The sequence below is a fragment of the Neltuma alba genome, unplaced genomic scaffold, assembly GCF_004799145.2.
Source record: "Neltuma alba isolate B1F8T4 unplaced genomic scaffold, ASM479914v2 tig00004418_pilon, whole genome shotgun sequence".
NCBI lineage: Eukaryota > Viridiplantae > Streptophyta > Magnoliopsida > Fabales > Fabaceae > Neltuma > Neltuma alba.
The window spans coordinates 12656-40485 of record NW_021633698.1 but is presented as its reverse complement, the minus strand read 5'-3'; the positions used below and the strand labels follow the sequence as shown (position 1 = coordinate 40485).

General features: G+C 39.7%; 4 protein-coding genes across 4 annotated transcripts; 2 read left to right on the top strand and 2 right to left on the bottom strand.

The window, feature by feature from the left end:
- The first annotated feature begins 101 nt into the window (after window positions 1–101).
- On the top strand, window positions 102–3303 carry LOC114744650 (scarecrow-like protein 33). The gene is made up of 3 exons (XM_028932815.1): window positions 102–184; window positions 330–2792; window positions 2942–3303. Exon 2 carries the CDS (start codon window positions 396–398, stop codon window positions 2730–2732), a length of 2337 nt encoding a protein of 778 aa, XP_028788648.1. The 5' UTR covers window positions 102–184; window positions 330–395; the 3' UTR covers window positions 2733–2792; window positions 2942–3303.
- A 4749-nt stretch (window positions 3304–8052) lies between these two features.
- LOC114744648 (scarecrow-like protein 11) lies at window positions 8053–10748 on the top strand. The gene has a single exon (XM_028932813.1). It carries the CDS (start codon window positions 8481–8483, stop codon window positions 10503–10505), a length of 2025 nt encoding a protein of 674 aa, XP_028788646.1. The 5' UTR covers window positions 8053–8480; the 3' UTR covers window positions 10506–10748.
- A 159-nt stretch (window positions 10749–10907) lies between these two features.
- LOC114744649 (uncharacterized) lies at window positions 10908–13011 on the bottom strand. The gene is made up of 5 exons (XM_028932814.1): window positions 12882–13011; window positions 12609–12709; window positions 11794–11875; window positions 11615–11700; window positions 10908–11405 (listed from the first exon to the last, which is right to left on the bottom strand). Exons 1-5 carry the CDS (start codon window positions 12921–12923, stop codon window positions 11171–11173), a joined length of 546 nt encoding a protein of 181 aa, XP_028788647.1. The 5' UTR covers window positions 12924–13011; the 3' UTR covers window positions 10908–11170.
- A 3919-nt stretch (window positions 13012–16930) lies between these two features.
- Window positions 16931–20481, bottom strand: LOC114744655 (abscisic acid 8'-hydroxylase 2-like). Its single transcript, XM_028932817.1, has 7 exons — window positions 20264–20481; window positions 19849–20167; window positions 19597–19746; window positions 19249–19497; window positions 19064–19153; window positions 18802–18987; window positions 16931–17007 (listed from the first exon to the last, which is right to left on the bottom strand). Exons 1-7 carry the CDS (start codon window positions 20440–20442, stop codon window positions 16987–16989), a joined length of 1194 nt encoding a protein of 397 aa, XP_028788650.1. The 5' UTR covers window positions 20443–20481; the 3' UTR covers window positions 16931–16986.
- Window positions 20482–27830: the final 7349 nt, after the last annotated feature.

Sequence of the window (27830 nt, the reverse complement as noted above, 5' to 3'; positions counted from 1 at the left end):
CCACCCTCTCTTTAGATAGTATTAAATAATCGTGGTGGCTCCCGGGTTTCTTCTTTCCTTCCTCTTCGGGGGCCCTCCGCGTTCTTTCAACCTTTCTCCTCTCTCTGTTTTTGTCTGGATTTTCATCCAAAACATAACTTGTGCTGAAGTTCACTGGGACAGACCTCCACGATCAGTCTTTCTGGTTCGTCCCATCTTTTGCTGTTTCTTTAATTTGGATTCATCTTCGTTTTTTTCCCGCTAAGATCGGTCTTTCGTCTAATAACTCTGATGCGCGCCTTCTTTCTCAGTTTCTGTTCATATTTTAATTTAATTCCTTTATTCATAAGATTTAGATCTATCAAGCATTTCGGGTGTTAGTGCTTCTGGGTCTAGCTTCTCCGCTGCCCCTGAACATGGATCTTCACTTTGACGGAAGTCAAGATTTTATAAACGGTTATAAACTTGATGATGGCGCCGCCAGCTCCGATTCAAACGATTTACCATATCCAGCGAGCGAGTGGGAACTCGACGAAAACTATCGGATACTTCTCAACTTCACAACCGATCCACTGTATCAACCTTATGCGTCTCCAGTAAGTTATGCTCCGCAATCTAGCGTGAAATATGAAGGATCAGAGCGGTTAGTTTCATCCTCGACTACAGGACCAGTAGAAGGCATGTCAGATGTGGCAGCTGCGTCGACGACTTCGTCCCCAGATCCTTCTCTGGAAGACGCTGACTTTTCAGAAACTATGAGGTACATAAGCCAAATGCTTATGGAAGAGAACTTTGAACAGAAGCCAAGCATGTTTTATGATCCCTTGAGTCTACAAGTCACGGAGAAATCATTCTATGATGCTCTCAGAAAGGATCATCCTCCTTCCCCCAATCAGCATCCCCTAGACATTCATCAGAATCTTGATAGCACAGATGATAACTGTTGTGCTAGTAGTAATGATTTTGTCAATAACAGTAGCAGCAGCAACAAGTCTCAGGAGGCTAATAAGCCCTCTTCCTCCTATGCTTCATTTTCTGGAGATTATGCGTCCCACTTAAATTTTCAACCCATCTCTGAGAAACCATCTCAACCTCCGAGTGCTTATACTTGTATCAGCGACGGGCTGTCAGAGGTGGATTCCTCTTTTACTAAGGTCATGGCTCAAAATATCTTTACTGATGCAGAATCCGTTTCACAATTTAAAAGGGGGTTGGAAGAAGCTAGCAAGTTTCTTCCCAGAGGACTTCAACTTGTCACAGGTCTGGAGAGCAGCAACGTGCTTCCAGAGTCCATGGGAGCGGCTAAAAAGGCAATAAGAGATATTCGGGAGAATTCACATGGAATGAAGGGTAGGAAGAATCATGAACGTGAAGCTAGTGATACAGAAGAAGGGAGAAGTAACAAGCAGTCGGCAGTGTATGCCGACGAGAGTGATATATCAGATATGTTTGATAAGGTGTTGCTTAGTGTTGAGAATGTTCCGATATGTGAGGAGCACCACAGATGGTTGCAGAATGGAACAGACAAGGCGAAAGAGCCAATTGAGCAGCTAAATTCATCCAACGGGGCGAAGACCCGCGGTAGGAGACAAGGCAGGAAGAAGGAAACCGTGGATTTAAGGACTCTTATGGCTCTATGCGCGCAAGCTGTGTCTGCAAATGACTGCAGAACTGCCAATGAACTACTAAAGCAGATTAGGCAGCATTCTTCCCCACTAGGTGATGCATCACAGAGGCTGGCTCATTACTTTGCCAATGGCCTTGAGGCACGCTTGTCTGGCGGTGGTACTGGAACCAAAATATTCTATGCCTCTCTAAGCTCTAAGAGGATATCTTCTGCTAATATCTTGAGAGCTTACTCGGTTCTAATATCTGTCTGCCCCTTCAGGAAGTTTGCATATTTTTTCGCAAATAAGATGATTATGAAAGCAGCTGAAAAGGCAGAAAGTCTTCATATTGTCGATTTTGGCATTCAATATGGTTTCCAGTGGCCAATACTTATCAAGTTTCTTTCGCAAAGGGCTGGTGGGCCTCCGAAACTACGCATCACAGGGATAGAATTGCCCCAGGCTGGGTTTCGTCCAGCAGAATTAATTGAGGAGACCGGTCGACGTCTATCCAATTATTGCAAGCGTTTTAATGTTCCGTTTGAATACACAGCCATAGCATCACAAAACTGGGAGACCATCCCGTTAAAGGACTTTAAGATTGAGAGCAACGAACTGCTTGCTGTGAACTGTTTGATGAGATTTAAAAATTTACTGGACGAGACGATTGAAGTAAAAAGTCCTAGAGATGCAGTTTTGAATTTGATCAGAAAGATGAATCCTGATATTTTTGTTCAATCCATTGTCAATGGATCCTACAATGCCCCTTTCTTTGCCACACGGTTCAAAGAGGCACTGTTCCATTTTTCTGCAATGTATGATATGTTTGACACCGTCATACCTCGTGACAATGAATGGAGGCTGATGCTTGAGAGTGAGTTTTTGGGTCGGGAGGTTATGAATGTGGTTGCTTGTGAAGGGATCGAGAGGGTTGAGAGGCCTGAGACATACAAGCACTGGCAAGTTAGGGGTACAAGGGCTGGTTTCAGGCAGTTCCCACTGCCAGATGAGATTATGGTCAAATTCAGCGAAAAGTTGAAGGCATGGTATCACAGGGATTTTGTAATTGATGAACACAACAACTGGATGATTCAGGGCTGGAAGGGCCGCATCATTTATGCTTCCACATGTTGGGGGCCATCATAATGATGAGATGTTGACGAAGTCTGGGCTTTTTCCCGCAGACGACTCATTCTGGACTTTTAGGTATGTTTACAAGGATCGTTTATAAATCTTTGCTCTTCACAGTACTCATATATAACTGCTGATTTTTTCTCTGTTAATAATCATGCTCACTCAATCCAGCACGGATGGTGTAATGGAGGGACTCATTTTAGTAGTTTTCACGATTTCAGGTCATGATAACTCAGGTGTTCCCAATTTACTTATCCCACAGCAGCTGTGATGCACTCTCTTCCCAACTTCTGACCAACGTCGCTTCATCTTCTAGATGTCCTAAAGACTCGCCGATTTTTTATTTATTTGTTTTTTCCACACAATTTAGGGGGGGGGGGGGGGGAACGCCTTTTGGTGGTGAGTGGTGACTTTCCTGTGAGATGGAGACTTTGGAGCGTAAAGCAAATCGGAGAGCATGTGAAATCGTCTCTGAGGTCTCTGCTCTCTGACTGACACGTACCATGAGATCATCAATCAGACCAGAAGCAATGTTGTTATATGTATATATTGCGGGTTGCTTCGAAGAAAGGAGGGAAGGAAGTGGGGGCGGAAACAAAAGTGTAGCGTTTGGGGAGGACGATTACTTGGAAAATCAGAGAGCTAAATTGATATACGAGTATTAATTATGCGCTAGTGGAGAAGCGGAAGACTAAAGTGAAGAGGATAAAGGAAAAGCACGATAGGGTGGGTGGGTGGCTAGTTGTTGGCGGGATTTCTTGGGACGGCCATGGGGAGTCCCCCGGGTGGCGCTGATCAACTTTTCTACTTTGATCCTTGTATGATTCTTGTATTTATTCCCCCTTTATGCCTCTTTTTATTCAATCTTGTCGCTTTCCTCCTGTCCATTACAGATTCATTCATCCATTATAGTGTTTGACGACACATTGAGAACCATTCTCGTTGATGACGATGCAAGTCACTTAACACCCCGCAATTAATAATTCCTTTGCGTCTAAATCATTATCTATTGCAACTGCTACAAAATCCTTCTCTTCTTGATTAATTCCTTTCATAAGGAAATCAACACGGGAGATACAATTGAATAATCCATCGTCTCCTCGATAGCTAATTGTCAGAGCTAAACAGAGGCAAAACCTGGATTGTGAATTTGGAGATATTTTCAAGCTAACCATCGGTTCACGTACTCAATTTGATAACTATTTTGCGGTTTTAATTATTAAAAAAAAAATTTTGACCAGCAATTATTAAAGTATTTACTGTTTACTATTCTTGTAAAATGTATGGATACCACCGTTTTTTTTTTGGCCAAGTATGGATACCACATTTACATCTAGCTTTTCATATCAAATATATGATCGAGTCCAGTGTAGTTGACGCGATTGAAACATAAAGAAGGTGGGTTTTTTTTTGGAGGGGTGGGGGTAGTCAAATAGGTAGAGGGTCAAAAGAGGCAGGGGATCAAGTTGCGTTTCCCGAGGCTGAGGAGTGATTGGGGCGCGTAAATGGAGAACCAACCATATGATGTGATGTGTTCGCATCAGGAAGCTGGTTCCCATCTTTCGGTTGTGGGCCCCCCTCCCATTCCCCGGCCGCCATCTCCACCGTCTCTTTTCCTCGTTTCCCCCTGCCATTCCCTCATTTATTCTCTCGCCTTCACTTCACTGTTCACAAACAGTACTCAGCTTCCGGGGAAAAAAAGTCTGGTCCTCATGCAGCGTGTTGGAGCACACTAAGTACTGCATTCTGTGATCTTAACGGTTCGCCTTCAAACTGTGTTGGGCAGTGTTTGAAGGGAAAGAAAACAAATTACTGCAGGACTAATGATGCGTTTCTGTTGGGAGGCGTAACCCTTCATAAAAACTAAGGAGACATGTTCCGCTTCGCCCTCAGTCCCCACCAATCCGAGAGAAGTGATCAGCTTTATTTTTTTATTTGTTTCGGACAGTGGGCAGGTTCACAGTCCACATAATTAAGCACATGGCCCTGTCTCTATATTCATCCCGCATGTTATTTTCTGTTGTTTGAAAATTTTCCTGTTCACATTCATGGATAAATGAAACATCTAGAGGGCCTGCAACATGTCAAGTAGGGGTGTTCAATTTGTCCCGTCCCGGTCGTCCCGTCCCGGTTCCGGTGAGTTCGGGACGGGACAAAAAAAATTTCGGGACGGGACAAGTACGGGACGGGATTGGACGGTGACCGGGACGGGACGGGACGCGGGACGGGGTTGTCCCGTCCCGTCCCGTCCCGGGATTATTTTTTTTAAAAAAATTATTTATTAATAATTATTAATAGATTATTTAATTTACTTATTAATAATAATAATTATTTTTATAGTGATTTTTAACTCTTAAGTTGTAATATTATCTGAACAATATCTCCTTTCTCAATAAAATAATTCATAAAGCCATTATATAGTGTTTCTTTTATCGTATTTTTTTTTACAGTATTTTTTTTACACCTTTTTTATACTATATAATTGAGCTTTCTACATAATATTTTTTATAATGTTTTTATCTTTAAAAGCCTAACAAAAAATAAGCATTATAACATAAAAAAATTTCATATAAAAAATTATAGTATTTTTTAAATAAAAAAAAAAGGGGGAGGGGAACAGGAACGGGACACGGGACTAAAACCCTGTCCCGTCCCTGTTCACCGGGACGGGACCGGGACGGGCCTGTCCCGGTCCCGTCCCGTCCCGTGAACACCCCTAATGTCAAGTTGGTATGAATCGTCACTATAATAATAATAAAATAGAAGACCAAATTTCGTCGCTATGTCTTTATTTTATCTTTCCAATTTCCAATTTCGATTTTGTTTTTGTTTTGACAGTGCTGGCTGACTTTTCGCAGTGGACTCATTCGGCTGTGGCCCGACCTAGGCCATTTAATTTTTAAACCCCAGCCTTGGGCTCTAAAAATAATTGTGCTTTATTATTCTCTTACATTGTTACGGATCCATGAACAACTCTTATATTATGAATTTGCTAATTTTTATTTGAATTCAAACATAATAATCTTCCTATGAGAATAAATTTGGAAAATTATTTTTTCACTTAATATCATTAAACACACACAAACATATCAACATTAGATTCAAATCCAAAACCTCATTTAAACATGAGTGGGCACTCGTTTGCAGAGTTTAAATTTTAACAGAGAGTATTGGCATGACCCATTTAACATGTTATTTGTTAAAAGCGATGCGTTAAAATTACTTGACTGTAAATACTTGATAAATGACTTTGGAATTTAGAAAGTTAAAAAAATAATGTGGAAATTGATGAGTTACATTCTCAATAATTTTGGGCCCTCGAGTTTTTAGTCATGAAATTATGGATGAACTCTGGGGCTGAGTAGGAGAGGGCACCCCCCAAAAGGAGGGAAAATATAGGTTATTTGTCTTGTTGCAAGAAAAGACAACTCTTTTTTTTTTTTGGCGTGGGGGGTTCAGGCTTGAGAACACGCAGAGTTTTGCTCTACCGCATCTTCTTACGGTCCCTCTTTGTCCTCGTTCTTCCCCTCCACGCGTGACAATGGCCTCATATATATATATCTATTATTATATTATACTCTTCCGGTCCTTATTATAAGACCCAATTTGACTTTTTATTTGGTCCTAATTATAAGACCCAATCCATTTTGTCTCTTATATTTATGCATTTTTTTCCAAGATAATCCTTCTAATAATGATAGTTTTAGCCAATATACTTAATTAGCAAGGATATTTTAGGAATGACAACACTTATTTATTATAAATAACCAACTTAACTTACTTCCTTAATCTCCTCAAATAAGTCAATTGGGTCTTATAATTAGGACCGGAGGAGTATTATTTATTCTTATAAACACACAACGCGTTACCGCGTCAGTAAGTTTGAAATAAGAGAAAAAAACGAATAAAAATGATTGTATTTGTTATTTACTGATAAATGGACAGATGGCTCCTTCTTTCAAATGCATTGCTATATGAACACTTACTTGCAGAGGGATGAAAGGGAACGTGACTGCATCACGAGGGGAGGCATCCTTAGATTGGCGAAATCCTTAACCACTACGTACGTGTATTTCTCTTTATTAGCTTAAGGACAGTTCTAAGATCAGGCTTTTTTCTTACGCAGACGGCGTTGGGCTCACTGCTCCTCTCCTCTATTATTAGTGTTTATGTTAACTCAATACCACTGCTACTATTACTACCATACATATATGTCCTCTTGTGTTGGGCTTAGTGCAACTTTGTTTGTGTTCTTAATTACTTCTTTTGTGTAATAGCATACGTGTTGTTGATTTATAATATATGACACTTCTTCCGGGATCATTGTTGCGCATACCCACTTCAGTATATTAAAAACAAATAACTATCTCATCAAAATTAAGAAAAGTGGTCATATTTTTCTTAACAGCCCTTTATAACCATCCTGGATTAAAACCATTTTATATTTAAAATCGGAGCTAACAGACAGCTTCCTCTTCATTATTTTTTCCCCAAAAATCTCAAATTTTAGGTTCATGGCTTGCAATTTGTAAATGCAAAATTTTGAGTTCTGATTTATTTCACAAAAAGAAAAAAAAAAAAAAATCAAAGATGACTCTTATTTACGCGTGAATAATAAGTTCTCCCACTCAGGACTGGAATATCCCAGGCAAAAGGGAATCATTATTTGTTCACTTATGATGGCGATGCGTTCACACTAGGACGAGGATTAAAAAAAAAATTAAATGAATAGAATACGGGACACGGCCACTGCCTTGGTGATGAAGTTTTCCTTCCCTCTCCAGTCTCAACACGTGCGATCTTTGACTATCACACCTCCTCATTGACCTCATTTCTAAATTATATTCCCTCAGCTATTGTAAGTTATCTGATCTTTTTACAAGAGTTTTGTGGTCTAACATGTGAGTCAATTTGTTAGAATTTTTCAAATATTAATTTTTATTAAAAAATATTAAATGAAAAAAAACCTTATACTGAGAGAAATCACATACGTATCAAAGAATTCAAGAGGTGAGGAGTTGGTTAAAATTAACCGACTACGAAAAGATAAATTTGGCAAAGAGCTAATATTGCCTGGTAAACTCTTGTGGGAGTGGACCGTGACGACAGCCAGGCCTGCTCGTGACTCGTGTTCATTGGACAAGATGATATGATTAATGCTCCAGTCGCGCCCCGGCTATCCGATGGAGCGTTTATAAATACTACGTAATCCGGTAATCACGTAGCATAAAAATTGCGAGTAATTAGTAAAATTCGTTTCATATCCCATAATAATATGGCGGCTGTCTTTGTCTTTTCTTTGGCTAAGCATCTTCCTAGAAAGTTCTTCGCCCCAAAGATGACTCTTTTCCTTGGTTTTATAAGAATCACATCTCCGCGTCGAAGACAATCCGCTGGTTACTCCTCACTCTCCCACCTTATCTTCTAGGTATTGTTTCCATTTTTTCCTCTATTTTATCCCTCACTCCTTCATTTTCCTTTCCTGATTATTCTTCTCCCTTCGTTTCCTTTTGATTCATCTCTCCTAATTGATTAGTCTCGGTATTTAGTTTTCTCACCTTCACATCTTATCGCAAATTTGATTCCTCTGCTAGTTCCGTGTATATTTTTTCATCTGCTCTGTCTCGGTGAATCTTTGGTTCCCTTGGCTGATTAGGTTTCGAGTTTCAAATTTAATATTCATTCTTCTTTATACACAATTTTCAGTCTTGATTATTAAAAGTCAAACTTGTTGGTCCGGTTCTGGTTCAACTGGCATCTATGGATACTCTTCTGGAGAACTTTCCTGGTAACCTGAATGGATTTAGATTCGACAATGGTCATATTTCAGAACTTCCAAACCAGAACCCTATAAACGGGTTCACCCATGATGATAAATCGGACGTTTCGTCCTTTCCAACCAATTCAGAGTTTCATAGTGAGTCGGGCCAATCTTCTAGCACGAGCACGAATGAAGAATCGGCGGACAGTAACAAATACTCCAATCCGGCTCTCAGATTCATAAGTGAAATCCTCTTGGATGAAGAAGATGACCTGGAGCGCAAGCCTTGCATGTTGCAAGATTGCTTAGCACTCCGGGCTGCTGAAAAATCTTTCTACGATGCCCTCGGTCGTAGTTACCCCTCTTCTCCTCGTCAACTCTCTGATTGCTTCCATGGTGAAAACACTGATAGCCCGGATGATCAAAACTTCCTTCCTACCCATAGTTTCGAGAGCAGCAGCAGCTATACCACTGATAATACATCTGACTCCGAATGGGTGAACGGTGTTGTCAATTCCCCAGAAAACATCCTCGATATTTCAGATCTGCCTCCCGATCTATTTGGAGTCACCCTTGATCGGAGCAATCTGCAGCTGAATCTTGGGGGTTCCATGCGCAACTCAGGATCCAGAGGAAGAAGGGAAAAGAGAACCCATCGGATGAGCGATTCTATAAACGAAGGGAGCAGAGGCAGCAAAGTTTCTGCTGTCAGTTCAAATGATTCAGAGCCAACGGAAATGTTTGATGAAGTGCTTCTCTGTAATCTCAGAACTAGTCAATCCGAGTTATGTGGCCCACAACCATCTCAGAATGGTGCACTCCATCTAAATGTTGACTCTGGAGGATCAAACGGGAAGGCAACGCGTTCAAAGAAAGGGTCTAACAAGGGGTCAGCAGTAGATTTGTGGACTCTACTAACCCAATGTGCCCAAGCTGTTGCAAGCTTTGACCAAAGGAATGCCAATGAACTTCTCAAGCAGATCAGGCAGCATTGTTCCCCTTTTGGCGATGGGCTCGAACGGTTGGCTCATTACTTTGCCAATGGTCTTGAGACCCGTTTGGCTGCTGGGACACCATCATATAACCCCCTCAATGGCAACGAAGCAACTGCTGCTGAGATGTTAAAAGCTTACAAACTATACATCACAGCGTCTCCTTTCCTCAGGATCTCAAATTTCTTGGCCAACAGAACAATTCTGCAGCTGGTAGAGGGTGAAAATAACCTTCACATTATTGATTTTGGCATTTGCTATGGTTTTCAATGGCCCTGCCTTATCCAGCGTCTTTCAGAAAGACAAGGTAGTCCTCCCAAGCTTCGTATCACAGGAATTGAGTTTCCTCAATCAGGGTTTCGGCCTGCAGAGAGGATTGAGGAGACAGGACGAAGGTTAGCAAACTACTGCAGGAGGTTCAACGTCCCTTTCGAATACAACTGCTTGGCACAGAATTGGGAAACCATCCGACTGGAGGATCTGAAGATCGACAGAACCGAAATAACTGTGGTTAACTGTTTATACAGATTGAAGAACCTGCCTGATGAAACTGTGTCTGTGAACAGTCCAAGGGATGCTGTCTTGAAGCTGATAAGGAAGATCAATCCAAATATTTTCATACATGGCGTTGTCAATGGCACCTTCAATGCCCCATTTTTTGTCACTCGGTTCAGGGAGGCATTGTTCCACTTCTCATCTTTGTTTGACATGTTTGAAGCCAATGTGCCCCGGGAAGATGCAGAGAGGTTGTGGTTTGAGAAGGGGATCTTTGGAAGGGACGCCATGAATGTTATAGCGTGCGAGGGGACAGAAAGGGTTGAGAGGCCAGAGACTTACAAGCAGTGGCAGGTTAGGAATCGTAGAGCTGGATTCAAGCAACTCCGCATTAACGCGCAACTCGTTAGTAAAGCTCAAGAAATGGTGAGGACCGAATATCACAAGGACTTTGCGCTGGATAAGGATAGCAGGTGGGTTTTGCAGGGATGGAAAGGGCGTATCATTCATGCTCTTTCTATCTGGAAACCTGCTTAGACAATCACGAGAGAGCATCGTAGTGCGCTCTTGACCTGTTTTTCACCTCGTCCATTGGAGCATGGAGTAGATACTAGATGGTGTTTTAGTGTTTCCTAGCTAGTGTAGCATGGCATTCTCTTGATATGTAACGATTTCTCGGGAAGCTTAGAAAACATACATCTGTCGTTAACTTTCCCGCTGGAAGACCTCCAATGTAAAGAGTTATACTTATATCATTGAAACGCTTCATCATCACAAGACGAACTCTATAAAAATAGCCTTGTTTGTACGTAACAATGTAGCATTATGTTACATATTTCTTCGTGTCTACCGTCTCTCGAGCATCTGGTCGCTCTGCTACTTGGTACAATAATTAATAGACCAAAACCACCCATCCCGCTACCCAGAAGACAGCAAATGTTAAAAGGGCCAATACCCCCCGATTATAATGACGAAAAAGAATAACAAACACGCCATAAGGTCTACAAGTATCTCATCCATACCGGTCCTAAACACATCACATGTAAAACTGTAAAAGGCAGCACTTGCAACTATAACAAGCTGCTCGATTGAATTACACTCAGAAAATAACTTTTGGATATACAAAATCCAATAACACAAACAATAGAGAACTCAATTAAGCATGATTACACTGCCTTAACAATGAACTCATCTTATTTTGGTTAACATTTGGGTGGTCTAAGAACATTCCAGTCCAACTTATCTCCCTTTGGTTTTTTGAGAGACCCCAAACTGTTTTTTGGCGACGTATGACGATCGCTTTTATCATTCTTGGGTGACTTATTTGGAAATTGTGCCTCAGACATGTCTTCAGGCTGTTTTCTTTTGAGGTCGGCGTTAACCTCATTAATAGTCGGGTTTGCACAACCTGGACCATCTACCGGAGCTCCATTCTCTCTGAATCAAACGTGAAAAAATTTGTCAGTTTACCAGAGTCAAAATCTAGAGATGTAATGATTATCCGGATTTCGGAATGAAATCAAAACCACTGGTGGAGAACCATTTGCCCCTAATTTCCCCCAGGCATGGGGTAAAGCACACCAACGCAAGTTAAATACGATAAAAGATCATATATTCACCCAGAATTATTGGAAACGAGAACCAACCTGGTAGAAATATTTACACTATGATTCCTAGAAATAGATGCTTCAGCTGCTGGCTGATGGAGCCTTGGTTCTCCTTCATTCAATCTCTAAAGGCAAGAATTCGCTATTAGAAAATGAAATAGACGAAAAAGACACAAAGTTAAACAGGGGAGCTTCACAATCTTGATCTTCCGACTCACATCAATACGTGGATTAAAACTCTGAAATGACATCCGACCTTTAATTGCTCCTGGATGGGGATCGCCTTCCATTATGACGATACTGCATATATTTTTAGAGAGAAATGTCCAGTTAATAAGCTAAAAACTAAAACAGGATAAGGGAATATGCATAACCTAGCATCAGATCAGAGGCAATTATGTAATCGAGTTGCAAAATTAAACTCGGCATACACAGTGCTTATATCGTTTTGCTCTTTGAAACGAGGTATAGGTAAAATGCCACAGCATATTTCACTAGTGATAACAGGATCTCAAATTTCACAAAGAATTTTCAAAGTCACTCATTTGCCAAAGATGATAAGATATAAGGTAAAACAGATGTCCCGCAGTTGGTAATAGAAAAACAGAGAAAAAATTAGCCAATGGTAGACACCCGATAGATAAGACTTGGACGACTTAGCAACAGAAGACTAGAATCAGTTCAGTAATTTGTAAAACCTATTATATTCACTCTGCCAACCCTTGATCAGTTTGGATTGTTTTGGTTCGTATGATCAGAAGTAATGGCTGGATCTCTCGACAAGACTGATATTTATTGTTAAGAAGAAAAGCAGATTTAAGACACGTGAAAACCTAATGAGAAATAAGGGGCCCTAATTTGATGTATATACAACAAAGCCCCAGCTGACCATCAATCCAATACCCATTACGCTAATTAAAGAGGTGAAAATTGTATCAGAAAATTTTGATACCATGTCAGCACAATCAACACGTTTTTTGCAAGACTGAAGTTCAAATTAGCATTTGGAAGGATGAAAGAAAATGAAAATTACCATTTTCTACTTATTGTAGCAGTTTCAAAAATATTTCCATCAGGTTTCACTTCATCCTCTTTCTTGAACTTATCATCTCTCAGAGCTGCCCTTTGCATGAACTGTCGAAACAGAAATATTATCCCAGTAACAAGTCAAAAAAAGAATGCAAATATGAAATCTTGAACCGAAAAATAATCAGGAGAAGCCGAAGAAATAAATCTCATCAGAATCTAATTTGAACAATTATACATGAAAAGCCAAAAGGAGCGCGTTAAATTCCTAGTTTCTTACCTTCAAGTTCTTGAGTGTGCTGGAAAGCTCTCGCTTTGCCATTATGATTTCCGAACCTCCACCAGACTGGCCAAGATCGAAGCTTCACCTCCACTCGAAATTATATCTTCTCAGCGGGAACCAAAATTAGGGCTTGTTAAGGGCAATTTTATTTTCAATTTTTTATTTATCTTGCAAGATCATGACTTCATTCTTCAAATTTCCTTAAATGACTATTATGTCCTCGTATCGGATTTGGGTCGGGTGCCCAAGTACAGTTTAGAAGCCCGTGTCACCAAAAAAAATTTCTGCATGGTTCTTCAGTTCTTCTATATGCTTTTATAGAAAGGACAAACTTTTTGTGGGGCAGCTACATATAGTAAATTTCTGGTGAAAAAAAAAAATACATACGGTAAATTTTTAGATTTCTTTTTTTTGCCAACAAATTTTTAGAAGTTCTTGAGTTCGCAATATCTCCTATGCTATCGGACTTGGGTGTTCATTTATTTCTTGAGCCATCAGACTATTATTGTTTTTTTTTTGTAACAAAAAGTTTGGGTGAGTTGAGTCCCGAGACTCACCAGGGCCAAGGCATACCTCCAGATTCAGAGAATACTTACAAAGGTACTTACAGATCGCCCACCAACAAGGTTTTTACATCAGCAGCGGGATTCGAACTCACGACCTTATGAGTTATGAGCCGACTTCTTACTAATTAGACCAACTCTTGTTGGTATCAGACTATTATTGTTAACCTTCGAGCCTGTGGAAACTTCTTGCGAACCCCCTTACAATGGGGTACGTCAACGGGTTATTTCTAGCTTCTCCTTTGCATTTAATGGCACAATTTAAAAATAAAAAAAGAAAAGAAAAAAATCAGTGATCAATCATTTATAAGTGTTGCAAATAACTTATCTACTCGCAGTTTTCCCCGCCCTTGTTGTAATTGTAAAAGTGCCCAGTTTGTAATCTTTTACAATGTAATTTGTTTTGGCTTTGCAGCCTTAAAGATAATTAGGAGCAAACTTGAAACAGATTCATGTCTGGCTGAACTTATGCATATTTTACTTGGATTAAGTATCGCGAGATTGTTCAATAGAGTCATCACTATTAATGGTCAGAATAATGCAGCTTTTCCTCGTGTGTGTATTGAGGCTGGCATTTCCTTGAGTTGTTTTTTGATGCAAACTAGTTTTAACTTCTCCATGTTATCTACAGTACATCTTGAGGAGGGCTATAACAGCATGTGTGCGAATTCTTAATGTTCTGTTTCTATGATACGAATGTCTATTAAATCTCAATGACTTTGGGTGGCTGTAAATTTGCTTGAGATTTTCTTTTGCCTCCCATCATCATGCCCCCTTCAGCCCTTGATCATTTTGGTAAGCTCATAAATATTTTATCTGGGTTAATATAATTTTTGGTCGTTCAAATTTAATTTAATTTTGATATTGGTTTTTCAAGAAGTAGTCATTGTGAGTGAGAAACATATAAGCCTTTCTAAGGGAAAATATGTGAAACTGCGGCCTCACTCTGAGATATCTTCAATCTTGAAGATCTGTTAGTAATGTTTCACTCATGGTAACTTTGATGATAAATGCTTCTGGTACTGTGACTGTCAATATTTTCTCTCTCTTCCTCAATCGCTTGCAGCTTAGGGACTTCGTAAGGAGCTACACGTTTGCAACCGGTGACACCACAATGGCTGCTTATAGCAACAGGAAGTGTTACACTGATGCAGTTGAAACTAAATCCTCACCTGCAAGAAGAATAATTTAATGTTAAGACAGACTGAGAGTTGATTTTGCCCAATCTTTAGATTACAAAGAATCTGAGAAACCAGCATCATCTGCTTTATTTGACGGAAAACGGAAGTCAGAAGCTTGTCAACCTATTGTTTCGAACATGCTTGTGAAAATTTCCCCAAATTAATACTACCTCCTCTTGAGCTCGTTTGACTTCTATTTTAGATTTAAATATAAGATTCTAATATGCTTTATTTCTCATATTTATCTCACTTTAAATAAAATGAATTGTGATTTTATATCTAGGGCTAAAATAAAAATCTAAGTTTTTATATTAGATAATGGAGGTAGTGGTATATTCTAACGCAAGGTTCTATAGGGAGGTATCCACATACTCTGTCTTCCAGCTGAAGCACAGAACATGAGCAATGGATTATTGACACGCTTTCTGGGACATATTTATCTTTCTGTTTGGAAGGTCATCTAACCTGAACCCTTTGCGTCTCATTAGGCTCTTGTCAAGAGAGTCAGACGTGACGAATGAAGAGTCATATTTTCAAGCTTTCACAGGAAAGAAGTTCTCGTTAAAACATACTACCTCATGCTCTTAATATAAGATATTATTTGATTTTTATTTTGATTCTGAATATAAGATTCTAATCTACTTTGTCTCTAATATTTATGTATTTGTTTCTAAGGTAGTCTTTCTAATAATAGTAGTTCTAACCAACACACTTAAATAGCAATGATATTTTAGTAAAGAAAATCTATTTATTATAAATAACTAACTTAACTTATTTTTTTTTAACATTTTCAAATTAGTCAACTAACTCTTGTAATTATAGACGGGTAGTATCTCTTGTCCAGAGTTGTACGTGTTGATTTATTTCTGTTGAATGGCGAAAATCGGCGCAGGATGCCGCAGAGCTTAACCAGTATGCCACTCTTTCTTTTATTTTCCCCCTGTGTCTCATTTATTCTCCCGTGAAACCCGAAATTATTACCGCACGCAACAATTAAAAGGCTTTCTCAATACAAGAATTAGTTATCATTTGACCCCCAATCCAGATCAAAGGCAGGATCAGTCATTTGTGAAAGACAAATGGGGACTAACAAACAAACCCTTGGTGACCTCCACCTTGGAGGGTAGTAAACCTTGGGCGTGATGGTCAGTGTAAGAACAAAATATATAATTCAAATATCGGATTTAGTCAGAAAATGATTATTGAGGAAAAGAGGCGAGCTTGTGGGAAAGGCATGGATCTTTCATTGCTTATCATGATTGTTAGCACGAGACAGAGCACTCCACCTCGTCAGAAAAATGGACAATGATTTGTGACCATACATTATGCTTGTGGGGGGATTGATTTTGGTTGGGAAATATTGACTTTTCCCACCTTCGAGTGACAAGTAATTTTTGGAGATTCCAGGTTTTGTCTTCTATGTTATAAAGATTGACAAAATATGTTAAGTTTTTGTCTTCGATCTCTGCTCGCAACAAATCCAATACGGCATGGTCAGTCAGCCACGTAGGGCTTCATTTGGGTGCTGAAACACTGCCCGCGTGGAGATTTATCATCAACACCCCACTCATGCCACGTGCCATGCAATGGGTTTCCTGGTTGTCAACATTGTGCGGCCATGTCCAGTCTCATTTCTGCTTCATTCAATCAATCAATAAGAAACTATGGATTGAGTTCGCCGTGACAGAAGATATATAGATAAGTTAGACTTGGGTCTCACTAAATTATGTGTACACCATATTATTCCCTTCTTAGGACTTGATGTATCAGTTAATTTCCTGTTTTTTTTTTTGGTCAAATCAGTTAATTTCTGTTAAAGAATAAAATCTCTTCCAGCGATACCATGTCTCAGTTATAAAGGTTTCACACACAGGTAGGGCGGTTGAAGGATGTGTACGGACCAGCAGGCTCCCTTATGACCTTACCCATATTAAAATCACACTCACATTGATCCTTGAGATTCACGAACTTCATTCCACACTCACATATGCTTATTTCCATTTGGTAATTTTTTTTTTAAAAAAAATTGTATATATTTTTCTTCGGAAACACAGTTTACAATTCTATGTAGATAGGTACGCACTGTAATCAGTGCTAAATCCATCCCAAGAGTCTTTCATGTTGGGAGGACGAAAGAAAATTGAAAAAAAAAAAAAAAGGGAAGAAGATAGATCTTGATTGGGGTGGGAATGCATTGGTTAGGCCCCACCGGTTTGGACGTGTTTGTTGAGTCAAGGTCTTAACTCCCAAGCCTGAAATGAAATCTGCAGCGTCTCAGGTAACTGTCTTGTTCCTCGGGTTATCCTTACTGGTAATCCATGTTTAGGCACAGGAAAAGGACCATACTGAATACCATCTTCATTTCCCACGACTTGCCACCTAAAGCACCAATCAAAAGAGCGTCAGTACAAAATTGACCAAATCTGTCTGGGAAGAAATTGACATTTTTGGCAAATTAAAACATCCAAACTCCTCGGTTTTCCCCCTACATCACTTGATTATCAGGATACCAAAAATGTATATGCGTCTTGTCAATTTGGGACTAATGGCAGGCACGGGGTATGCTTATCTTTTAAGATAAAGTCCAGGATCCTTTGAAGCAGATTAAAAGGGAAAATTGAGCAGGTGGGGTCGGCTTTCAGAATGAATATCTGAGACAGACGACAGTGTGAAAAAATGGTGTGGTGCCTATTTGTGCAGAGGTACGTGTGGTGTCAAGTAAAGCTTGGTTGTTTCAATTTGACTGCTAACAACATGGGACTTTGTCTTGGTTTTCACAGCTGGCTCTCAACATGTGTTTCTGCCATTTGATCAAGACTCGGCAGCTGGCAATTTGAGTGGACTCATTTTACTGTTATTTCTGCTCCATTCGAAAGTTTTTTAAGTGATATAATTTGTAAATTTTAAGGACCATATTCTGATTCACCAAGATAGTAATACAGATGTCGTCAAACGCCATACGTTGATCAAGTGGCATACACAGTGACATGTCTCGTTCTATTTTAAGCCTCTTGCTCAGGCTGCATGATGTCCATGCATCACAATAATTATCGATATAGACATGTAAATAAGTGAATCTAATTGGTAATGATTGGCCCGCCTACTTACAATACTTTTTTATGGATAGAATTGTAAATATCCTAAGTTTACATAACTACAATATATTCTGCATGTTAGCCACGTATACGGATTGAATACAGGAACGTTAAATTCTAAACAGCCTTTCGGTGGTGTTCAGTTGCGATGGAAATCTTATATTGTTTATCACACCTTAACGCGAAGGACCACTTCCAAGGCCCAAGGAACACCATTGCAAGGACCACCATTAACAATCACCTTTACATAGTCAACTAAGATCTAGGGTGGTAGACAAAACTACTTTTGTAAAGCTTCGTAAAAGATCTATTCTCTAGCAATGGACTATGGACCCATCTACATTTAGAACTGATGTTATGGATGGGCAGGGCGAGACTCATCACCAGCCAAGCCTAAGCAGTGAGGGATCAGAGATATCTGTGTGCTTGTTGGTTTCATGAGGCATCGTCGTGTTTAATTTGGCTTGTGAAATCAATTTGGGTTCAGAAAGAGGGGTGAGGAAAAATACCTGTAAGAAATGGCGAGGTGGTGGAGGAGGACGAGAATCTCGAGCTTAGCCAGGTCACTGCCTGGACAAGAGTGGACTCCTTTCCCGAATGGCATGTACGTGTTTGGTCTCGGTGGCACCTTCATCATCACATAAACGTCAAACCCCATTTCTCTGTTGTACTTAATTTCTTAATTACTACTGTACCAGCTAGCTACTCGCGTAAATTAAATGAACAGAAAAGCCACTGTGGGAATTATTTGTACTAGCCTACAAAACTGGATCACGTGCTCTCAAAACCCGAAGGATTTCAACACAAGAATCACCAAAATAGGGGAGAAGGTTCATAGAGGACATGAAAAGGACCTCACCACAGGATAATCTAGCCATTGATAACCTTGTGTTTCTGACATAACCAGATAACACATAATAACACTCCCCTATCCCCTGGCTTTATAGCTCTTGGTCACAAATCCCTTTCGCCACTCCCACTCGATATATGTAGAAAGAAGTTTTGGGGTTATATTTGGAAATCATCGTTATCGTCTCTCTTGTATACTGTGGTGCATGTAACGTTCATTATTAATTACCTCAAATCTGGAAGGGTCGAATTTGTCGGGTTGAGGGAAGAAATCAGCAGAGTGATGAATGCTTCTGAAGAGGGGAAGCACCTTCCAACCCTTAGGAATTGAATACCCTTCCAGCTCAACATCTCTCACCGCTTCTCTGAATGTGAATGACAGTATGCTTGCACTTCTCAGCGTTTCTTGAATTACCTGAGAATTCCATTCTCATTTCAGCAAACCCAACCACAACCTTTGCTCATATGTTTAAATTAATTAATAAAATTACCCGGCTGGTGAATGGCATGCGCCTGGTATCATCCCACGTAAGGCCCCGATTTTCCTCAACAAGTTTGCTTCTAATCTCTTCCTGTTCTTTCTGAAACATTTGGAAGCATATGCTCTGACAGTGAAGCATATTTAAGGGAAAAAAATTGGTAAAATTAATGTGGAGGAGATTTGAGATGATTCTACCGTCACGGATTCTAGAAGATGGACATTATCGTGCAGATACTTGAGAACCCATGTTATGGCACTAGCAGTGGTATCGTGGGCAGCAAATATGACGCCTATGAGATTATCAGCTATCTGAGAATCAGTGAGTTGATACATCTTTTGATTCCTCGCTCGCAATAGAATTCCCAATAACCCTCGTTCATGCTTCTCACTTTCCGTTCTCCTACGTATCAGCGTCCTTATGGTCTCATTCAGAAGCTCCCTGGCCTTTATATAATGTAAAAGGGATATTATCAGAAAGACAGTGGGAGAGAGATTAGTTAAGATGGGGTAGAAACAGGGCGCAAGTCCAAAACTTTACAGTACCTTCATTGCCTTTCTGTAGGAAGTTCCAGGAAGATCCCAAGGCAAGGAATTGTAGCCTTTCTCCAAGCACCGATACAAGTCTTTGATTTCTGCCATCTCGACTTCCTTGGTTTCGCCGAAGGCCGAGATAACCGCCACCTCGAAAGCATACTAAAACAAACCACAAGAACAACAGAATCCGCTGAGTATGCTGAAGCACATGTTGTTGGTAACCGACCGACATATACAAACGGAAAGGCGAAAGGGACGTACCCTTTTCATTTCTTGGAGGGTGTTGATGGTGGCGTGGTTCCAAGAGGGGAGCAATCTGAGAACGATGTGCTCAATCTCAGAGACAGAGTTCTTAAGAGCAGAGGGTAAAAAAGAGGCCTGAACCAGCTTCTTGAGCATGGAGTGGTAAGCACCCTGCTGAAAGAAGACGGCCTCGGGGCCGATCAATTTCTCTTTGCTTGGGGGGAAGGTGGGCTTAAACAGGTGCGCATGAGTGACGAGCACAGTCCTGGCCGCCTCGGGGCTTGATATCATCACGCATGGACATCCCAATATATGTGTCTTGAATATGTCACCGTACCTGATAAAGTGTTAAGTACACACACACACACACACTGTCATATCAAATCATGGGGCAAAGGCGGGAGAGAATTAATATATATGGGAAAGTGGTTACCGTTTTTGACGGTTGGAGAAGAAGTAGTTCGGGTTCTCCGTGTAGAGCTTGAGGGTCTCGCCTATATAGGGCCAACCAACGGAACCGGGGGGCAAGCGTTTGTGGCGGGAGCGACGCCATTGGACGAAGAGGAGTCGAAGAAGGAAGAAGGAAAGGAAGAGGAGGAGGAAGAGGTGCATGGCCGGAGTACGATAATAAATAGAGAGCGGAAGATAGGAAGAGGGCGGCGTGAAAAGGGGAGGGTTGAGCTCTTTTATAGAGCTGAAGTGCCCCTCCAGAGTCGACTCAGCGCATATGGTTGTGGGGTTCCGTTCTGGGACAGCCGTCACCACCACTGTCATGGAAACGTCTGCCTACATATTGCCCGTTAAGATGATGCTATACGTCCAAGAAATTAGAAAGTAACAACACGATGAAACAAGCTGACAAGTGCATCTGCATGAAAATGTTTAAAATAAATAAAACATACCGAGTTTGGGAGACGGAGACTAAGATCGGTGATATCGATGTAAAGATGATTAATTACTGCGCCCCCCTCTTTCTTCGACCTTCACTCTTTAAAAGGTTATTGTGTGAATGTATCCATCATTTATAAGGTGAATACTAACTAGTATTTTGTGACGATAGCAGGGTAAAATAAGACAGCATTAGTGATGAGTATTTACTTTGTCATTAATCATGGAATTAGAGGTAACATGATAGAGAGAACGAAGTTGGTGGGGTTGAGGACGCGCGGGGCAGAGGGCGTGAGGAAATGGGAGGAGGGAAGCAGACACGTGTGAGCAGGGCAGGAGGCCACAGAGGGAGGAGGGGAGGGTCATCCTCGGAAATCAAACTCGGAATTTTAAAAGAGGAAATGTTAGGGAGGGGAGGAGGGCCACGAAAGAGAAGGCGTTGGGGATATGGGTTCACGACTTGCGAGATGAGAATTGAGATGATGTGAGATGTGGGTGCTTGTGTTGTGTTGCGTTCTCAGTGCTTCTCATGGGGGAGGGCGGCCACGTGTCCCCGAGTTGCCATCACCTCCCCATCTGTTCAGGGGCCTGTGCTTTCCAAATACCACCTACAGATCTGCATCTCTCTCTCTCTCTCTCTCTCTCTCTGTGTGTGGGAATTGCAATGCTTTTAAGTTTTGATTTCCTCTCTGCAGGACACGCGTTCCTTGGGAGGTCTCCCCACCTGAGAATTGCCTTGCCCTCTCCCCTTCCGACTTCATGAGAGCCAAGCAGCATTACTCTGGCACCAAGCTTCCGCTCATGGCTTCTTCCCTTTCATCATCACCCCACCTTCATTTTCCCGTTTCTGTTTCATCCTCTTCAACTCATATTTTGGTTGTTGCTTTCCTCCGCCTTCTCATTTCTTCGTTTTCTGCCACTTTCTATGCTGCCGCCGGCTTCTCATTTCCGGTCAGCTAATCACCTTGCCAAAATTTCAACGCCATGCTGGTCCTGGCTCTCTCTTACTTTAAATATGGCGTCACTGCTCATAATGCTCCCTTCTCGTTTCCATTTTCTTCCATGCGCTCATGGGGCGTCGTAATCCTATGCAGTCATGTCCTTTTTTAATCACGTTTGGATGGGGGTAATAAACATCAATGGGCCCAGGTTTGGGCCTCCATCTTCCCATCCACGACTCGGCATTGTTAAAATAGAAAGATGGCCCGCACTGTTTTATTGGACGGGTCCACCATGAATTGCTCGGTACCCAATCATTCGTCCTATCATTCCTTGTTTGGCCAGGGCAATATATACATGCATACGTATATACACATATACATTATATATATACACACGCACGCGATTTTATCTTCAACCTTATCATATTTCGCTTTTCTTTTTTTTTTTTTGAGCAAAAATCATATTTCGCTTTTCAAACAAGACTTTGAGAATTGGTTTACTGGTTCCGTTGACGTTGACGATCCGAAACACGCCGTAAATCTCAATCCTGACGTCGGTTTAAAACAGTACCTAAATCTTCACGAGATCACGGATTATGATCGTAATATATAGTAACGGTGGGGTTCGTTTGACAAAATGGCGGACAAAAGTTAAAAAGCAATTAGCCATAAATATGTTTAAGTATTTTCTGTCACTTTACACGTCGGCCCGCATGTTGTCATCATTCTATTGCAAGTTATGGACCACTTACTCCAACTTTGCTCACTGCATGTGACTATTATAGCAGGGTACTATTTTTTAGGCCAAATGGCGCAAAATAAATAAACACACATAATTAAAAATAATCTTTTCTTTTTAAATTGAAAAGGAGGCCAAACTGGCCCTGCCGGGGATAGAATAGAATAGAATTCTCCGCCTCCTCTATGCCAGGACCTACTTTGGCATTAGGGCAATGGATCAAGGGCTTGAGTGCTTGACTTATGATCTTAATGGTGAGTTTTGGTGTTTCAGATAAACACAATGGATTTGTCCCTTTTCTAGTCACCTCATCATCATAGCTCAGCATCTGTAATCTAAACGAATCTAAGAAAGAAAAAGCATGATTAACTTCATGTATGATTGAATATGCTCACGAGGACCCGTCCATTATTTCATATATATAAATATGTATGTGTCAAATAATGACTGTGATTCTGATGCTATTTTTTTTTAATGCAACTTCTTTAATTTAGAATTATAAAAATGAATCATACTATTGATCATCAGCAAGTTTGATGTATATAAAAAGTAACGAAATCTTTGTTGGATATCCTGCTCTCATGAAATTTCGTCAATCAAGTACTGCTATCTAACTAACCGTCTTTCATTCCCGTATGTGTAGGGCGTTTATGGTTCAATATATTACTCGGGCTCTTTGATGTTATGAACGACACAGCTAACTAATCAAGCTATATTTCCACGGTTTAAATCTCATGACTTCGATCCCACCGATGTTGATAAATTTCGATGCATGCGTTAACATATTTCCTCTGAAGATAAAATGGAATAATAAACTTTTTTCGGTGTAAGGAACATGCGAATTATTTGCATTCATAGGCATATGCCAATGGCGTCGTGACTTGATTAAGAGATTGGGAATATTCTGGGCAGCAATTTTTCGACGAAAAGAAAAATCGTCAAGATTCCTCCACTAATTATATCCTGCTAATTACTCAATTATGTTTAATAGAAGGAAATATATATTAACGGATGGCATACCGCATCATAAAACCTTGCTAGCATGGAAACAACCCAACCCAACGCATTCTTATTCTTTTCTTTACAAATGACACGTATTGCCACCAAACATTTAGTAAGCGATTCGACAAGGGTTGCAGAATTAGGCCTATATATAGAAGAAAACACACACACACACACACATGTAAATATATGTTAATAAAGAGCGAACTAGAGATCGCTGGTATATATAAAGGCGCACCCACCGTCATCTGAAGTCTCCCAAGAACACGAACCCCGCCAGGCCTCTGTGATTTTTAGGGTATGTATATAGAACTGGCTGCAAGCCAAGGACCACAGTTGAATAAAGGTAGGAACGGTTCTAATTAGCAGCTTTTTACTTGGCTCTGTGTTTGCATGAAGTCAGGTATATGATTATTATATGTTTGGGCGTCTCGTGTTTTCTTCTTCTGGGGATCGCTACGAATACGATCGTTCGAACCAGAATTAAGAACTCTTGCTGACTTGTTTCTAGCTGTTATTAATTTCCCTCATACAAAGCCCTTTTTCTTCACCTGATTCTCACCCCGCAAATCCAATAATCTCAAATTTTCTTCAGAAATCTGAGACTTTACTTAATCAACTTTCGGTGCCAGTACGTAACCAATCGAGAAAAGCCTTGTCACCCGGGATGGCAGGTCTTTCATCTTTGAATCTATATCTATGAGGCTGGGTTCATTAATTACCTTTATTGCTTACATTATTTATTAATTAATTATGTTATATCTTCTTTATTTTCCTTCACTTGTAGTAATTTTCTCATCTACCCACATATATATAATGGCGCGGCATCATCAATTGATCAGGATGGAGAAGAAGACTGACAAGACCACAGTCTGATCTGCAAGTGCGGCATCATTAAGATTCACACTGCTCTTATGGTAGTGGGAATCTTGATGATGCTGCACTGGCAAATCTATGACTATTTGCTTCCCGCTGAGTTTTGGATCTTAACCGATCTCAATCGGAATTCTTAATTTCCTGATATCAAGGTAAGCTTTGGGCCGGCCTGTGTGTGTAATCACAGGCACACATACTTGTCATGCATGCTTCTCTATCATCTTTCTGTTTGTTAACTTGCTGAAGGCCTGAAAAGTAAAAATTTCGACATAATATACATCCATCAAGCCCTCATTACATTGAGATTTCAGAGATTTAAAAAGCATTATCTCTATTGTTTATTGATGCCTTCTCTTTTAATATGTATTGTATTTTCGTCAAGAGCCACTCCTGTCCAAGTGCATCACGTGGAGGTTAATTATAATTCATGTTCAGAAAAAATCAAAGTCTGAGTCTGAGCTTACAAAACATTATAGTTTGTAAGGTATATTTTCTCAGGAAATCACTGACCTCTTTGTGGTGGGATTCCAATGAGAGTACATGCATGTTTTATAAAAGAAAATGTCCATCTAGCTGGATGATAACAAGTACAAGATTCTCCATGTATATATACAACTGCTCAAACATATATGTTTGAATTTTATAAATCTCTTACATAAAGGAACCAAAAAGTAGACATGAATCACCAAGGTGTCAATTGAGAAACTCATTCTACCCAGTATAGCTTATCGGAGAGAAAAAGTAGGGCTTTAACCCCTGACCGAGGTGCCTCAATTAATTAAGAATCACTGCTGGAGCACCATTTCATATGGTAGCGCCATCCCTTGTTAAGTGATTCATCAAAGGAGGATCTATGAAGCGCACTTGGAAAGTTGTGGGTCGTAGAACATCAAAAAAGCTGGTTTTTTTTTTTTTTTGTTTTTTTGGGTGTCGCCGATATGGATAATGGGCATTTTATATACTTTGAGGATATCGATGGATAGAACCAGGTTCGACAAACCTTTTTTTATTAGAATAAAAATTGAAGTACCGTATGTTAATAGAGATCTTGCGCATATGTTAGGTGTTAATTACCTCAGTATCTATTTGATTTATATGTATGATGCTAGCTGAAGCTTTTGCTGATTGTAAAAGATCCATATATAGTGATGAAGGTGCTGGGCTTCCGAGTTTACGTGGATTTCAAATTAAATTGGTACATCCTTGCCAGAAAGACAGATTAAAGAAACGATTTTTCTTTTCAATAAGAATTAAATACTTGTACCCAAATTGAACTCCTTTGGAAGATTTCGATATGATCAGAAAAATCCCTGTGATTGGTTTCACTCTATTTAGTTTTTATATTAGCTCTTCTCCCTTGCCCTCTCCTCTCCATCACGCGCCCATTCACCTCCGTAGAATCAAATTCATAGACCGACACTTATTTTCCCCCTCAAAACATTTTATTATTTTTTCTGAATCTTAGAAAGTTAGAAATATATAGATTTGTATTCATTATTCATGATGATTAATAGCAAGCCATAATCTATTCAGGTTTATGTGCTTGACTTATTTCTTATGTATATACTTCTCCGGTCCTTAATATAAGACCCAATAGTTGAGTTGGTTTTGATTAGAGCTGGTAATATGGGTTGAACCCGCGGGTTCAACCCGCCAACTCGCCAAAAATGGCGGGTTAGGGTTGGCCAAAAACCAACCCGCCAATAAACGAGCCTTTTTAACCCGCACCGCCAGGCCCGCAACCTGCCACGGGTTAGCCCGCCAACTCGCGGGCTAACCCACATTTATTTTTTTTATTTTTAAAAATTTTTTAATTATTATAATTATATTATTATATAGTATATCCTATCTAAAAAAATATTAAAAAATACTTATATAATTTATTTGGTACTTTTGATCAAATATTTCAAGAAAAAACAAAAAGTTTATTATTATTTTTAAATATTATATAAGAAAAAATATTAAAAAGTAAAAAAATATTTTAATAAATAAATAAATAAATGTTAGCGGGTTGGCGGGCCAACCCACCAACCCACCTTGGCGGGTTAGGGTTGGCTAAAAGCCAACCCGCTTTCAAACGAGCCTTCTCAGCCCGACCCGCCATGGGTTCAACCCGCCACGGGCCAACCCGCAACCCGCGGGTTGGCCCGTATTACCAGTCCTAGTTTTGATCCTAAATATAAGACTCGTTTATCATATTTATCAATTTTTTCTAAATTACCTCTATGAATACTCTCTTAACCATAATCAAGTAGAAGAGGAAGATGGAGTATTAAGAAAGATGATTATGGTATTTTAAAAAAAACATGTCACATTTCTTATAATTAACTAATTTACCTAACTTCTTTAATCTAATTAAATTGGTTAAATAGTCCTTATATTAAGAATCGGAGGGGTATATTATATCGTGATATATTTTTCAAGAATCAAAATCTTCATAAAGTTGAGGCTCTATCGCATAGCTATGGACCAAGGTGCCCATTTAGAATATTTTAGATTGAGAATGAAACATTAGGAACAATAATTTACTGTATTTGAATATTTTAATCAATTTCTAAAACACGGGGAGCGTGGAAATTCCTGTCCTAAATGATCGTTCGAGATTTGATGAAGCCGAATCATTGACAGATATCCATGTTGAACATTTGTGGACTGCTTTGCCAACATGATGGTGAGAAACTTTAAAACCCTATATATATATATATATATATATATTTTTTTTTTTTATAATTATTATTGCTTGGATTGAAGTTTGACCCCTTATGACCTGCTTTCACATGCATGAATGTTATGGGGGAATTAATGAATCAGCTAAGAGTCCCCACGGTTTGGAAGGAAGAGTCCATCCAACATGTCGTGTGCTCGCGATCTGATAATGTTGGATGTCGCATATGCTCTCAATGGCCCGGGATATTTAATGAGGCTACTTAGCTTAAAAAACATTAAATTAATTTATAATTTAATTTAATTTCGGTTAACTTAGTTTGGATGGGTAGTAACACACTAAGAAATATGATGAGTGATGCTGGTTACTACAACTCTTTCCCTTGTGAGGCACATCAACCTTTAGCAGTGATTTTTTTCTTCTATATTCTTGTTTGAAATGCACCTGATACTCTGATAATCATTAGAGAACTCAGCTTAAAAAAAAAAGATAATAATTGGACAACATCATGCAAGTATAGAAGTCATGGAGGACTGAATTTTTAATTTCATTCACATTCTGTGTTTTGCTTTAAGGGGAGACAGTAGCATGAACATATGTAGCTGACAGCAACATAAATTAAAATATCAAGGGCATCATTTGAAATCTAATTTGGAGTGTCACACACACGCACACGCTTTAATATGAACGTGCGATTGCATTGCGGACACAAATTTCATTTTATCATTGTTATTACTATTGTGTCCTTTTATATATGTTTACGTAATTCTTATTATCTAGTTAATATGCTCAATAGCAAGGATCATCCTAGCAATAGCTATATACATTCTTAAGATTCAAGTCGGTAAAGACTTCGAAGAAGAACTGTAAAGTAAAAATCATTAAGAAA